Source organism: Equus asinus, chromosome 3 (assembly GCF_041296235.1).
Source record: "Equus asinus isolate D_3611 breed Donkey chromosome 3, EquAss-T2T_v2, whole genome shotgun sequence".
Classification (NCBI taxonomy): Eukaryota; Metazoa; Chordata; class Mammalia; order Perissodactyla; family Equidae; genus Equus; species Equus asinus.
Window position 1 is genome coordinate 144460207 of NC_091792.1, and position 15249 is coordinate 144475455.

At 37.9% G+C, this 15249-nt stretch overlaps 1 protein-coding gene across 1 annotated transcript in view; it reads left to right on the forward strand.

Annotated features, from left to right (window-relative positions):
* ADGRA3 (adhesion G protein-coupled receptor A3) overlaps window positions 1-9999 on the forward strand; it is a 127161-nt gene extending 117162 nt beyond the window's left edge. Inside the window, exons 17-19 of the mRNA XM_014838837.3 lie at window positions 36-181; window positions 7238-7333; window positions 7475-9999. Coding sequence (XP_014694323.2) covers window positions 36-181; window positions 7238-7333; window positions 7475-8717 — 1485 coding nt within the window. The 3' untranslated portion in view covers window positions 8718-9999. The remainder of the gene's footprint in view (window positions 1-35; window positions 182-7237; window positions 7334-7474) is intronic.
* Window positions 10000-15249: the final 5250 nt, after the last annotated feature.

Below are 15249 nucleotides of genomic sequence, written 5' to 3' on the forward strand. Positions count from 1 at the left end.
CCTTTAGTTTATGTATTTTTCAATCTTCTTTCTAGGTTGGAATAATTCTTCATTATTCTACCCTTGCTACAGTATTATGGGTGGGAGTGACAGCTCGAAATATCTATAAACAAGTCACTAAAAAAACGAAAAGATGTCAGGATCCTGATGAACTGCCACCTCCACCAAGACCAATGCTCAGGTATCTAATATCTTTGTTTACTGTGTTATGTTAAATGTCCATTAAATATTAAATTTAATGAAGTATTATCATAACAAAGATTGCTGCATGAATTTTGGAAACTAAAAGAATGGACTTAGAAGTTGGGCTGCCTAGTTGTGAATACTGGCCATGCAGCCTTCCAGCTGGGAGTCCTTGGTGAAGTTCTGTACCTTCTTTCAGCCTTCCTTGTCTATCTATAAAGTGGGAACGATTCTACTTCATGGAGTTATTGTGAGGAATGAATGAGTTAATGTTTAAAGCACTTAAGATGGTAATGGCCATATAATAGGTTCTATGAAAATGTTAGCTGTTTTTTAAAAATTATTTCTATTAAATCATGAGAACATGTGCAGTGTGAGACACTTGAACATCACAGAAGTGTATGGAACAACAGGCTGTAGTTTGCCCTCACTCTCGCCCAATCCCACTGTACTTGACTGAAACGATTGCTACAATGGTGGTTACAAAATGGTGATTTTTCTAATTCCATTATTCCTTCTACATTTATTAGTTCACAATCTATAATAAAGATTCTCATCCTTATTCTTCTCCATTTATTTATCCGTGTTTTAGTGGAAGGGCTTTTTTTTTTTTTTAGATTTGACATATAAGAGAGATCATATGGTATTTCTTTCTGTGTCTGACTTATTTCACTTAGCATAGTGCCCTTGAGATCCGTCCATGTTGTTGGAAATGGCAAGATTTCATTCTTTTATGGCTGAATAATATTCCGTTGTATGAATGAATGAAGAAACACCACAGTATCTTTATGCATTCATCCACTCATGGACACTTAGGTTATTTTCATATCTTGGCTATTGTAAATAATGCTGCAATGAACGTGGGGTGCATAAATCTTTTTGAATTAGTGTTTTCAGTTTCTTTGGATAAATACTCAAAAGTGGAATTGCTGGATCATATGGTGGTTCTATTTTAAATTTTTTGAGGAACCTCCCACTGTTTTCCATAGTGGCTGCACCAATTTACATTCCTACCAACAGTGCACAAGGATTCTTTTTTCCTCTATGTCCTCACCAGTACTTGTTTGGTCTTTTTGATGATAACCATTCTCACAGGTGTGAGGTGATATCTCATTGTGGTTTTGATTTGTATTTCCCTGATGATTAATGATGGCGAGCATCTTTTCATGTACCTCTTGGCCATCTGCGTGTCTTTGGAAAAACATCTGTTCAGATTTTCTGCCCATTTTTTAAAGTGGGTTGTTTGTTTTTTGCTATTAAGTTGTATGGGTTCTTAATATATTTTGGATATTATCCCCTCATCAGATTCATAATGTGCAAATATTTTCTCCTGTTCAGTGGACTGACTTTTCATTTTATTGATGGTTTCCTTTGCTGTGCAGAAACCTTTTAGTATGATGTAGTCCCACTTAGTTATTTTTGCTTTCATTGCTTTTGGTGTCAGATTCAAAAAAATTATCACCAAGGCCTATGCCCAGGAGCTTACTGTCTGTGATTTCTTCTAGGAGTTCTATAGTTTCATGTTTTACATTCAAGTCTTCAATCCCTTTTGAGTTAATTTTTGTGTATCGTGTAAAATAGTGGTCAAGTTTCACTCTTTTGCATCTGGCTGTCCAGTTTTCCCAAAAACATTTATTGAAGGAACTGTCCTTTCCCCATTGTATATTCTTGGCTTCTTTGTTGTAAATTAATTGACTATATATGCTTGGGTTTATTTCTGGGCTATTTTGTTTCATCAATTTATGTGTCTATTTTTATGCCAATTCCATATTGTTTTAGTTACTATACCTTTGTAATGTAGTTTGAAATCAGAGTCTAACGCCTCTAGGTTTGTTCTTCTTTCTCAAGATTCCTTTGGCTATTCAGGCTTTTTGTGGTTCCATAGAAATTTTAGTATTACTTGTTCTATTTCTTTGAAAAATGCCATTATTATTTTGATAGGCATTGTGTTGAAAACTTGTAGATTTAACAATATTGGTTCTTCCAATCCACGAGCAAAGAATATCTTTCCATTTGTTGGTGTCTTCTTCAATTTCTTTCATTAATGTCTTGCAGTTTTTAGTATATGGATCTTTCACTTTTATTCCTAAGTATTTTATTATTTTTGATGCAACAGTAAATGGGATTGTTTTATTTATTTCATTTTCTGATAGTTTGTTATTAGCGTATAGAAACACAACAGATTATTTTGTATTGATTTTGTATCCTGAAACTTTACTGAGTTTGCTTATTAGTTCTAAGAGTTTTTTGATGGAGCTTTTATAGTGTTCTATATGTAGCATCATACCATCTGCAAATAGTAACAGTTTTACTTCTTCCTTTCCAATTTGGATGCCTTTTATTTCTTTTTCTTGCCTAATTGCTGTGGCTAGGACTTCCAGTACTATGTTGAGTAAAAGTGGCAAGAATGGGCATGCTTATCTTGTTTCTGATCTTAGAGGAAAGGCATTCAGCTTTTCATTGTTAAGTGTGATGTTAGCTATAGGCTTGTCGTATATGGCTTTTATTATATTGAGGTACTTTCCCTATATACCCACTTTGCTGAGAGTTATTTTTATCATAAATGGATGTTGAATTTTGTCAAGTGCATTCTTTGCATCTATTGAGATGATCATATGATTTTTATCCTTCATTTTGTTAATGTGTTGTATCACATTGACTTATTTGTGGATATTGGACCATCCTTGAATCCTTGGAGTAAATCTCACTTGATTATATTGTATGATGCTTTTAATATATTGTTGAATTTTGTTTGATAATATTTTGTTGAGGATTTTTGCATCTGTCTTCATCAGGGATATTGGCCTGTAGTTTTCTCTTCTTGTGGCATTCTTTTCTGATTTTGGTATCAGGGTAATGCTAGCCTCATAAAATTATTTTGAAACAGTTTCCTCCTCTTCTATTTTTTGGAAGAGTTTGAGAAGGATTAGTATTAATTCTTCTTTGAATGTTTGGTAGAATTCACCAGTGAAGCTGTCTGGTCCTGGACTTTTGGGAGATTTTTGATTACTGATTCAATCTCCTTAGTAGTAATCGGTCTGCTCAGATTTTCTTCTATTTCATCATGCTTCAGTCTTGGTAGGTTAAATGTTTCTAGGAACTTATTCATTTCTTCTGGGTTATCCAATTTGTTGGCAGATAATTGTTCATAGTAGTCTCTTATAATCCTTTGTATTTCTGTGGTATCAATTGTAACATCTCCTCTTTCATTTCTAATTTTTTTTATTTGAGTCCTCTCTTGTTGTCTTGGTCGGTCTAGCTAAAGGCTTGTCAACTTTATCTTTTCAGAGAACCAGCTCTTGGTTTCATTCATCTTCTCTATTGTCTTTTTAACCTCTATTTCATTTATTTCTTCTTTAATCTTTGTTATTTCTCGTCTTACTAACTTTGGGCTTCATTTGTTCTTCTTTTTCTGGTTCCTTGAGGTATAAGGTTAGGTTGTTTATTTGAGACGTTTCTTGTTTGCTGAGGTAGGCATTTATTACCATGAACTTCCCTCTAAGAACTGCTTTTGTTGCATCCCACAAATTTTAGTATGTTATATTTCAATTATTGTTTGTCTCAAGGTACTTTTTGATGTCTTCTTTGACCCATTGGTTGTTCAGTAGCATTGTGGGGCCTGGGCCTTGCTTACTCAGCAATCGCCTGCATCCCCGATTCCTACCATGTATCCTTCTGGCCCTGTTCTGGGCAGAACACCAACTGTCTGGGTGGGACACCCAGGTGCTGGGATTTATAATGATCCAGGGCCTGGCCAGCCCAGATCTTACCTTATCTCACTGAAAGAACATCACTTCTTAAAGGAATACAGAGCCCCTCCATGTGAGCTGTTGTTCCTGGGAATTCTGGCCATACTAGGGACAGCCCCTCTTGGCAAGCACATAGCCTTTGTGCTCCCCTGCCTGTATAAGCAGCCCCCTCCCTGCCTTCAGTAGCAGTGCACAGTTCCACCCAGCCAGCCACCACTGGACACTCCCCATAAGTAAATCCCAATAAACCTAAATGTCTCTTCTGCTGTCTCGAGGTCTTTTAGTTGGTCTCTCCATTACCTATTCCACACTGCCTGCCCAAGTGGGTATGTGGCCAGACAAGCATGTTGTTTAAGCTCCACATATTTGTGAATTTTCCAGTTTTCTTTGTGTATTTAATTTTTAGTTTCATACTATTTCAGTCTGAAAAGATGCTTAATAAGATTTCACTTCTCTTAAATTTATTGACTTACTTTGTGGCCTAACATGATGTACTCTGGAAAATGTTTCATGTGCACTTGAGAAGAATGTGTATTCTCTTTCTTTTGGATGGAATGTTCTTTATATATCTGTTAAGTCCATCTGGTCTAATGTGTCATTAAAGGCTGATGTTTCCTTATTGATTTTCTGTCGTGATGAGCTATCCATTGATGTAATTGTTAGCTGTTTTTATTTCCTTGTGGTCATGTTATAGATTTTAATCTACTCAAGTATGCATCAATTTAATTATTCTCTACAAAGGATAAAGCAGTTCTAGAGTTATGCCCTTCCCACTCATTATAATAAAAAAATTGTCAATGGATTATCATGCTAGAAGAGTGAAAAATCTGTCAATGTCTCTGAGTTTATTGAATGCCAGGTATGTACCTGACTTAAAGAAGCCCTCTTGTCCTTGAGGAATTTATAGGCTGCGAGGAGATGCACATGTGAAGAACTGACTGGTTTGTATAAGAATCGAAGATTTTTGACTAAGGGAGTAGCCTGGTTAGGTGTCTTTTTAGAAGGACAACCATACAGGAGTCTGGAATATCAGTTGGAATGCCTGAGAGTAAGGAATTCTGCTGAGGTCATTAGGGTAGTTCCATTGAGGACTGAAACCAGAACAACAACAGAGAAAATAGACAGGACATGTGTTCAAGAGCCTTAAGGTGGTTTCTCTGAGATTGATGACCAACTGGATTTAAGAGGTGTGTGAGGGAGAAAAATTTGAAGATGGCTGCTAGTTGTCTACTCTAGCCAAGGGTGCCTCAGCAAATGGTGCTTCCATCAACTGAGAACATCATGTAAGAAAGGTAGCGGGAAGGGTACGCACAGGGGGAGGTAGGCTTAGCAATACTTTCTTGTGGAAAGTTTACATTTTTGGAAGTCTGGTTCTTAGCAGAGAAGAAAAGCTAGACATACTCTAGACAGGACAGGAGATGTTCACACATGTGGTCATTGAAGCAATGATGCTGAACGAGCTCTCCCAGGGAGAAGTTGGTTAAGAAAAGAAGGATCCCTGGACCATGTTGATTCTTAATAGATGGGCCATGGAAAATAAAAGAAAGAATTGAAAGAGAACACTTGAGAACATAGAAGATTCAGGAGGGTGAGTGGTTCCTTGGGCAGTGAGGGGCAGCAGGAGTGCTTGGCCACAGTCAGATTATAAGATAAGAGATTTGGCACCAGTGTCACTTGAGTTAAAAGAGCTGAGAGATGGTGTTTGACTAAGACACTTGGGAATCCTATCTTCAAGTAGCTGTTCCTTCCTGTTAGATTCTGAGAAAAAACACAAAGGGTACGTAAAAGGGAGCTTGGGCTCCAAACCCTATGCAGTCCCCAAATGGCCCATAAGGACACCGTGGGTGTTAGTGCAGGTCCACCTTCTAGGATGCCCTCCTTCCTCCATGTCCTTGAGCTTGAGGAAGCCCCAGTGGAGGGTGGGCAGGGGCTTGCCTGTGAATCTCTCCTGGCCTCAGAGAGGGCAGTTTCAGTGGCACAGTAGGTGGAAATAGCCTCACACTAAGGTGATAAAGGTGAAGCAAATGATGGTGCTCACGTTTCTAGGAGTTTGTCACTGAAGTGAGAGAGAAAGAAGATGGTAGTTCAAGGAAAGTTTTAGAAGATGGGGAACACTTGAACACATTTATAGTCTGAAAGTAAGAAGCAGTGCAGAAGAAGATTTAAAACTGCAAAATAAGGGTTAATTGATAAAAAGAAGTCCGTCCTGGAGGGTGTGGGGGGGAAAGAGTGGCAGACAGGATTGTGGACCCCAAGATTGATTTTGGAAATGCCTTCTTTTCAGGTAAGACACAAATGTGAATTAGTATGGCAGGAAGAAGGGTAGGGTCACATATATTGGCCTCCCACTAATCTGTGAAGACAGGATTATTATAGTTTTATAGGGTAATTATCTGGTTTTTCAGCAATACTAATATCATATTTAAGGATTTTAGTACCTATGAGCATGACTAAGAAACAATGTATGGAAAATATGTGTTATAAATATTGCTTTTATCCAGCCAATTCAGCATTTGGGATGTATCTCAGGGAAGTGGCAAATGCGGAATTGAGATTCTGACCATACCCAAGGGTACCCAGCTGGGGCAGAAAGTTCCCTCCCTGTTTGTCTTTTCAGAGAGCTCAAAGAAGCTCCAGCCTAGAAAAGCTTTTCTTTGTAGGACCAGCCACCACTCTGTCTCACTCAGTTCTTACTGCACCATCATTTTTTTTGCTCTCCCTGGCTAGTCTGTGGGAAAGGGGTCAGGAAGGGCCTGTGCGCTGTGTTAAGCTTCTGCTATCCAGTTTCTTTCCTTGTCTAATCTCAGTTGACAGGGGATAAGCATCCACAGTGTTAGGACATCCTGGAACATGCAGGCTTAGCCAGACATTAATAATTAATATACCATTACATGTTTTGTCTGAACTATGGCACAATGAGCTCTTAAAGTCCATTTTGTAGTGGACTAACTTTCTGGTTCACCCTTTGAATATAAAAGAAGCCAACTTCCCCCTCAAAAAAAGGAAGTATCAACTAAAATTCTACCTGCAGTAACTGAGTGTTAACTTTGCCTGTCCACAGGGTGGCAGAAGCTGATCAGCTTTCCTCAACTCAAAGTTAGCTGACTTTGTGTTTAAAAAAAAAAAAAAATCCAAACAAAAATAAAAAATTAAAAAGTTATCACTAATAAAGCAGGCTCCAAAAGTTAACCTTCAATTTATTATTATTACAACAGGAATAATAATTAATCTTCAAGGACTGACTTTCGCGGTACTAAGATACCATGATGTACACACCTTAATAAATTGGAACTCCCTCCTTCTAGGTTTTACCTGATCGGTGGCGGTATACCCATCATAGTTTGTGGCATAACAGCAGCAGCAAACATCAAGAATTATGGCAGTCGGCCAAATGCACCCTAGTGAGTATTTTGTGTTCTCTGCGTACATGATCCAATTGCCTCCCTTTTAACTATTTCCCAGGCATGAAAACTTATTGCAGTTTCTTAAACAGTTTGTTGACACGTGTAGCATCTGAGCTGGTTCACAATTTTCTTTCTTAGTTGCTGGATGGCGTGGGAACCCTCCTTGGGAGCCTTCTATGGACCTGCCAGCTTCATCACTTTCGTAAACTGTATGTACTTTCTAAGCATATTTATTCAGTTGAGAAGACACCCTGAGCGTAAATATGAGCTGAAGGAGCCCACCGAGGAGCAGCAGAGGTTGGCAGCCAATGAACATGGCGAAGTAAATCATCAGGATTCCATGTCTTTGTCTCTGATTTCGACATCGGCGTTGGAAAATGAGCACACTTTTCATTCTCAACTTTTGGGGGCCAGCCTTACTTTGCTCTTATATGTCACTTTGTGGATGTTTGGGGCCTTGGCTGTTTCATTGTATTACCCTTTGGACTTGGTTTTTAGCTTCTTTTTTGGAGCCACATGTTTAAGCCTCAGTGCGTTCATCATGGTTCACCATTGCGTCAATAGGGAGGATGTCAGACTTGCGTGGATCATGACTTGCTGCCCGGGCCGGAGCTCATACTCTGTACAAGTCAACGTGCAGCCCCCCAACTCCAGTGGGACGAACGGAGAGGCAGCCAAGTGCACCAACAGCAGTGCAGAATCTTCATGCACAAACAAGAGTGCATCGAGCTTCAAGAATTCTTCCCAGGGCTGTAAATTAACAAACTTGCAGGCCGCTGCCGCCCAGTGCCATACTAATTCCCTGCCTTTGAACGCCACGCCTCAGCTTGATAACAGTCTGACAGAACATTCGATGGACAATGATATTAAAATGCATGTGGCGCCTCTAGAAGTTCAGTTTCGAACAAATGTGCACCCAAGCCGCCATCATAAAAACAGAAGTAAAGGACACCGGGCAAGCCGACTCACAGTCCTCAGAGAATATGCCTACGATGTCCCAACAAGCGTGGAAGGTAGTGTGCAGAACGGCTTACCTAAAAGTCGGCCGGGTAATACCGAAGGACACTCGAGGAGTCGAAGAGCTTATTTAGCCTACAGAGAGAGACAGTACAACCCACCCCAACAGGACAGCAGTGATGCTTGTAGCACACTCCCCAAAAGCAGCAGAAATTTTGAAAAGCCTGTTTCAACTAGTAGTAAAAAAGACACGTTGAGGAAGCCAATTGTAGTTGAACTTGAAAGTCAGCAGAAGTCTTATGGCCTTAACTTGGCCATTCAGAATGGACCAATTAAAAGCAATGGGCAGGACGGACCCTTACTGGGTACGGATAGCACTGGCAATGTGAGGACTGGGTTATGGAAGCATGAAACTACTGTGTAGCGTTGGTGTTGGTGGGCTTCCGAGGCAGAAATCCATATGAACTGTGATAGTCACATTCCTTTAAGCTATGAACATGTAAAAACAAACTGTTTACAGCCTCCTTAGGGATTCGAAAGAATTTTGAATAAACATTTAAGTTTGGGATTTTACATATTTTATATCCCCCAATTGTTGCTTTTTTATGAATTTTTTTAAAAACAACCTCTAAAGCATTGTTTTAGTTGTCAAAGCACCAGCAGGACATTTTGGGAATCTGAAATGTAATTTCTTGGAATCTGTAATATCTACTTAACATTTCAGGTTTGTATTTAATACAATAAATAGGTGTTTGTCATTGTGTCAATCTTCTATTTTTTTGTTTTACAATAGAGGCATTTAATTCTATTTTAATGAAGTTTATACATTGGGATATTTTAATGAGAATTACACGTGAATCAGTTATCAGGTATTACATGTTTATCTTCACTGATTATTGCATATAAGTCAAAGGACTTTTAGATTTACAAATATGGTTTTAAATGCTACAAGTTTGTAAAAAGATCTCAGAATGTTTTTTGAAAATGGAAATGCCTAAAAAGCTTTGCCTAAATTACATTACTTTGGTCATATCACGTTGGTCCTGTTAATACTATTTTTGGCACTTTTGTGGCTTTTCAGTGGTTTGTATTTGAATTTAATTTTTTTACTCATTTTTTTTTTTGCCCTAGCGCGTGTTATTCTTGAACCTAAATGGAGAGCTACCCTAGTCCAAGGTTCACATTTACTTATTTTCGATTCTTCAATATTGGCTCTCATGTTGGCTGTTATTTGTTGTAAAGTTGCTCAGGTTCATAGGTTTTTAAATCCATTCCAAGGACAAAAACAGGTCTGATCCAAAAATTATCACTGGTCATCGATGGGCTACAGTCCTTCCCTGTCTCCAGGGCGCAGTCTCACTGGGTCCATTGGAACTCTTCTTACAAAGTTAGAATGTGTCTGCCCTGATGCCTTTGTGCACTCAGTTCCCTCTTCCGTGCAGGACACTGCCGGAAAAGATCGGCACAGCTTAGATCTGTTGTGGGCAGCAGTCGAAAGGTTTCAATCAGATCTGATTCAAAAGTATACATTTAAGCACTGCTAAAAATGTCAAGCTTAGCTTGATAAGCCTCAGTTTGAGAGACCTTAACTGCTTACTTCCCTAGAATGATTCTTAGAGATGCCACGAGATCACCCATTCTAGTGTAAATGTCACTTTTTGTTGGGTTAATGCATTAGAAATAAATTTTGCTTTGCAATAATAAAACTGGTTTCTATTTAAGCCTTTTGTCAAGTGTTAGTTTTCGAGACATTCTTTTTGGTGGGGAAGCAAGGGCAACCAAATGGATAGATTTGCCACTTGTCTGTTTAAGTACTGCCTGGACAGGGTCTCCTGGTAAGTGATGTGTGTGTGCAGGATGATGTTTAGAAAGGTCAAAATAAACTAATAAGAAATGGAATGAGTAATTCTTATTTCTTTGTTGCTATTTGAATTGTGCTCTGTTATTTGCAATACATCATTCCAATGTTTAACCTAATTCTCTGACCCTTGGGTCAACTCTACATAGGGAAAGAACTCGGGTCCTCTGCTTTTTCCTCTCTCTCCACAGGAAGTGAGGAGTTTCGCTTCCTGGAAATGTTCACCATTCGGTAAGCATTTATTATTTTAAACATAAGTTCCTGTAGGTAACAAAAGGAAGAGAATCCTGGGTCTCTGGGGACGGAGGACTAGAAAAAGTCAAATACTTGGAATAAAGTGAGGATTCCACTAAAAATATTCAGAGTGTTTTCATGCTCAAGGCATAGAAACTGATGAGTGATGACTTTGTGCATTCTACTTTTAGTATTTTATTGAATTAAAATTTGATGCTTCTGTATAGGAGGTGAGTAACACATTGCATCCCCCCACCTTCGTCATGTGTGATTTATGGCTTGTTGCTGGTTGGAGTTTGTCTATTTTTCGTAGAATCATAAGCTGTTAAGAGTTGTTTCTCTTTTTAGAGATTAGCTCATTCATTTTCCTCACTTAAAAATTTTGGCAACTGAGACACAAAGAATTTCTGACTTGCTGAACGTACCAGCAGGTGATGCCATATCCAGGACCAGGAGCCTGTTGTTACCTTATGCTGTGGCCACCATGCTTCGTACCACATTTCATTGCTTCTCTGAAGACAGTCGCTTGTGCTCTTCACAGTGTTAATTATCTGTAATTTTACCAAGCTGTACTCTCATCCTAGTTATTTTGTTTGAGTTTTAATTTTATAACAAGGTATAATTGCTTATATTCTGCTTAAGGAAACACACATGATTTATTCTTTTATTCCATAAAGGTTTTTTTAAATCATGCTGTTATATACTGTATAATGTGTATAATATACACATTTTATATATATAATTTGATGTAATATGTTAACCTGTTTTTTAGAAATCAGATTTGCGTATGAGTTTTTGTGACTAGATTTATATACGTGTGTAAATGTATGTTACTATTTCAGGTCATTAATAGGTGGCAACTAATTTCTAAATCTCAAGATATTTTGCATATGTAACTTAATGTAACTGTACATCTATTTTCAATCTACTTATTTAAATATATATAATCTTATAAACAGATAGAAACTTGTGTATAGATGCTGAGGTTTAGATTGTGTTCATTATTCAGAAAAAACAATGTTAAAATATTTAGGCCTATGTGTTTCAGGCATTGAGTTCAGAATGCCCAAGCTGAAGTTGGTTGAGACCGTAAAAAATGAGGAAGTAAAAGAATTAACTGAAAGCATTTGATGCTGAAATGAAACTAAACCATCAAGGAAAATGATGCATACAGCAGCAATCCAAAATTTAAAACAAATGCTAATTCTTTGAAATTTTTTTCTTTTCAGATTCCCAGAATCATTTAATTATTTTAATAGTCACTCCAGTGCTTTTATCTGAGAGGTGATTTGATTATTTATAGCTACTTACTGTAATGTTTCCCAAACTTGAGTCACTGCATCACTTTTGCCAATTTTGCTCTATTTTCCCTAACATTTCTATTGATACTGTCCTATACATCAACTCATTTTTTTCACTGAAATATAATTAATAATAACTCCCGTAGATTTTTTTGTATAAATGAAGCAAACTCCTCGAGGAGAAATTTGTAACCCTTTATAATCTGTCAGTACTAAAAATCTATGACTATGTATTGCTTGGTTTTAGACACAGATGAGATTGCAATCAATAAGGAGATTCTATTCTGTTAGTTTTGGTATTAACTGTCTTGAATCTTTCCAACCTATCTAGGGGCCTCCATTAACTTAGTCACTGTATGCTAATTGGTTGGTCCTGTCTTTCCACCTTCCATGGTTTACTCAGCTCTGTATACAATGAAGCCCCAGGCAGCCTTTGGTCATAGCTTTTCTTTTTTTGTGTGAGGAAGATTGTCCCTGAGCTAACATCTGTGCCAGTCTTCCTCTATCTTATATGTGGGATGCTGCCACAGTATGGCTTGATGAGCAGTGTGTAGGTCCACACCAGGATCTGAACCCGCAAACCCCAGGCTGCCAAAGTGGAGTGGGCGAACTTAACCACTAAGCCACTGAGCCAGCCCCTGGTCATAGCTCTTTTTACCTTCTTTTCACTGGGAATGTTAGTAGTTCAGAGGTGGATACTGAGTGGAAACTTGCAGAACCATAATATTACGAAACCCCCATTTATATAGTTAGTGATAGACCACTACCTTTGCTTGTAAAGTTGGATGCTAAGAGTTAATTCCAGGCCAAAATCTTTTAGACTCTTGTTCCAAAAACTTTTGCTTCATGCTGTTTGAGACACGTATTTTCCTTCTAATTGTGTCATATTTACAAAATGGTAGACACAGTGTGTGTGTGTTTAATTCCATTGTCGTCTGCTGCCATGTAGTTTGAGAAGATACTGATGAAGACTTATTGGAGTATTGCAGGTATTTTCAAAAAGTTCAAAATATTCTCAGAGAGTTCTTCAGATGCGTTCCTAACTGGGTTGTTCCAACAACGTGAAGAATCCAGCTAATCACATCTTCAATTTTGTAATCATTGTTGGTATATGATATTGATGAAGGTTTGCTTATATGAATAAATTTATAGTGTTCAGAGGAGCAAATACACATGCAAGATATGATTGCTCACAAAGCCAGGTATGGTCGCATGTACTGACGGAGATTGAAGATTGTGTCTAGGAAGACAGTGTACATGAAAGTAATAAACTCCAGTACTCAACAGGGTGTTTGTTTTGTTGTCAATATCCTTTCCTATATAAATATGAGTAAAAATGTTAATTTAATGGTCACCCATGATTAACAATTTTTACTGCTTAGTTAAGTTTTTTCTTTTTTTTTTTAAACTTTCATATTGAGTCTGCATAATCTGTTTTACAATTGCAACACTTTAGGGGCTTGAAACAATAAAAATTTCTTAAGTATTGGTCAGACCTGTATGTTCCTAGCTTGGTAGCTCTCCCCAGGGTTGCCACCCAGGCTTCTCCTGTTTTGAGGCTCTGCCCTTCTCTGGGTCCTTCCTCAGGGAATGGAGGATAGCACACAGGAGGGTCTTAAGTGTCAGGCCTGGAGATGGCATGTATCATTTCTACCCACGGTCCATTGGCCACACCTAACTGCAAAGGAGGCTGGGAAATGTAGGCTAGCTGTGTGTCTAGGAAAGGAAGGGAGATGGTCTGGTGAAGAGACAGCCAGACTGCCATAAGGATGGAGTCCCCGTGTGTACAACCATGAGCTTTACTCCCACCTGGTCTTCATTACCCGTGAAAAATCTTACTTTAAGCGCTGATCCGTTATGGCTTCCAAACAAAAATACTAGACTGTGTATCAGTTTACGAATTATGTGAAGCTCAATTTTTTGAAAAGAATTCAGTAAATACATGGAAGTTCAGTATCCGTTCTGCTGATCTATGTCCTTAATATTCTCATTTAAAAATGGCTGTGCTGGAATGCTCATTTCCTGAAGCATAAATATATTCACAATTGTTGTACAATCAATCTCCAGAACTTTTTGGTCTTGCCAAACTGAAACTGTATACCCATCAAATGACAGCTCCCCATTTATCCTTCCCCACAGTGGCTGACAACCACCATTCTACTTTGTTTCTATAAATTTGACAACTCTAGATAACTCACATAAGTGGAATCATACTGTGTTTTTCTTTTTGTGACTGTCTCATTTCACTTAGCATAATTCCCTCAGGGTTCACCCATATTGTAGCATGTCAGAACTTCCTTCCTTTTTAAGGCAGAGTAACATTCCACTGTATGTATGTTCCTCATTTTCTTTATCTATTCATCTGCCAATGAGCATTTGGTTTGCTTCCACCTTTTGGCTTTTGTGAATAACGCAGCTGTGAAAACGAGTGTACAAATACTTCTTCAAGACCCCATTTTCAGTTCTTTTGAATTTATATCCAGAAGGAAATTACTGTATCATATGGTAATTTCTATTTTTAATTTTTTGAGGAACCACCATACTGTTTTTCACAGGGGCTGCACCATTTTACTTTCTCACCAGCTGTACAAGGATTCCAATTTGTCTCCATTCTTGCCAACACTTTTTCTTTTCCTTTGGTTTTTTTTTTTTTTTTTTTGACAGTAGCCTTCCTAATGAGCGTGAGCTGTGTTATCTCATTTTGGTTTTGACTTATATTTCGCAAATAAGTGATATTGAGCATCTTTTCATATGTTTGTTGGCCATTTGTGTTTATTTGGAGAAATGTCTATTCAAGTCCTTTGTCCATTTTTAAATTTAGTTATTTGTTGTTTTTTTTTGTTGAGTTGTAAGTGCTTTATCTATTCTGAGTGTTAACCCCAACCAGAAATATGATTTGCAGATATTTTCTACCATTCCATAGGTTGCCTTTTCACTCTAGTGATTGTGTCCTTTGATGCACAGAAGTTTTTAATTTGATGACCACTTTATCTATTTTTACTTTTGTTTCCAATGCTTTTGGTGTCATACCCAAGAAATCTTTGTCAATCCAGTGTCATGAAGCTTTTCCCCTACGTTTTCTACTAAGAATTTTATACTTTTAGATCTTACATTTAAGTCTTTGATTCATTTTAAGTAAATTTTTGTATGGAGTAAGGTAAGGATTTAATTTTATTATTTTGCATGTGCATATCTAGTTTTCCCAGCACCATTTGTTGAAGACACTGTCCTTTCCCTGTTGAATAGTCTTGGCACCCTTGTCGAAAATTGTTTGACCCTGTATCTGAGGGTTTATTTCTGGGCTCTCTATACAATTCCATTAGTCTATATATCTTTATGCCAGTACTACACTCTTTCGATTACTGTAGCTTTGTAATAAGTTTTGAAATATGTGGTGAGACCTCAAACTTTCTTCTTTTTTAAGGTTGCTGTCTTAGTTTGTAAGGGCCGCCATAATAAAATACCACAGACTGGGTGGCTTCAACAACAGACGTTTATTTTCTCACAGTTCTGGAGGCAAGAAGTGTAAGACCAAGGCGTCGGCAGGTTTGGTTTCTTACGAG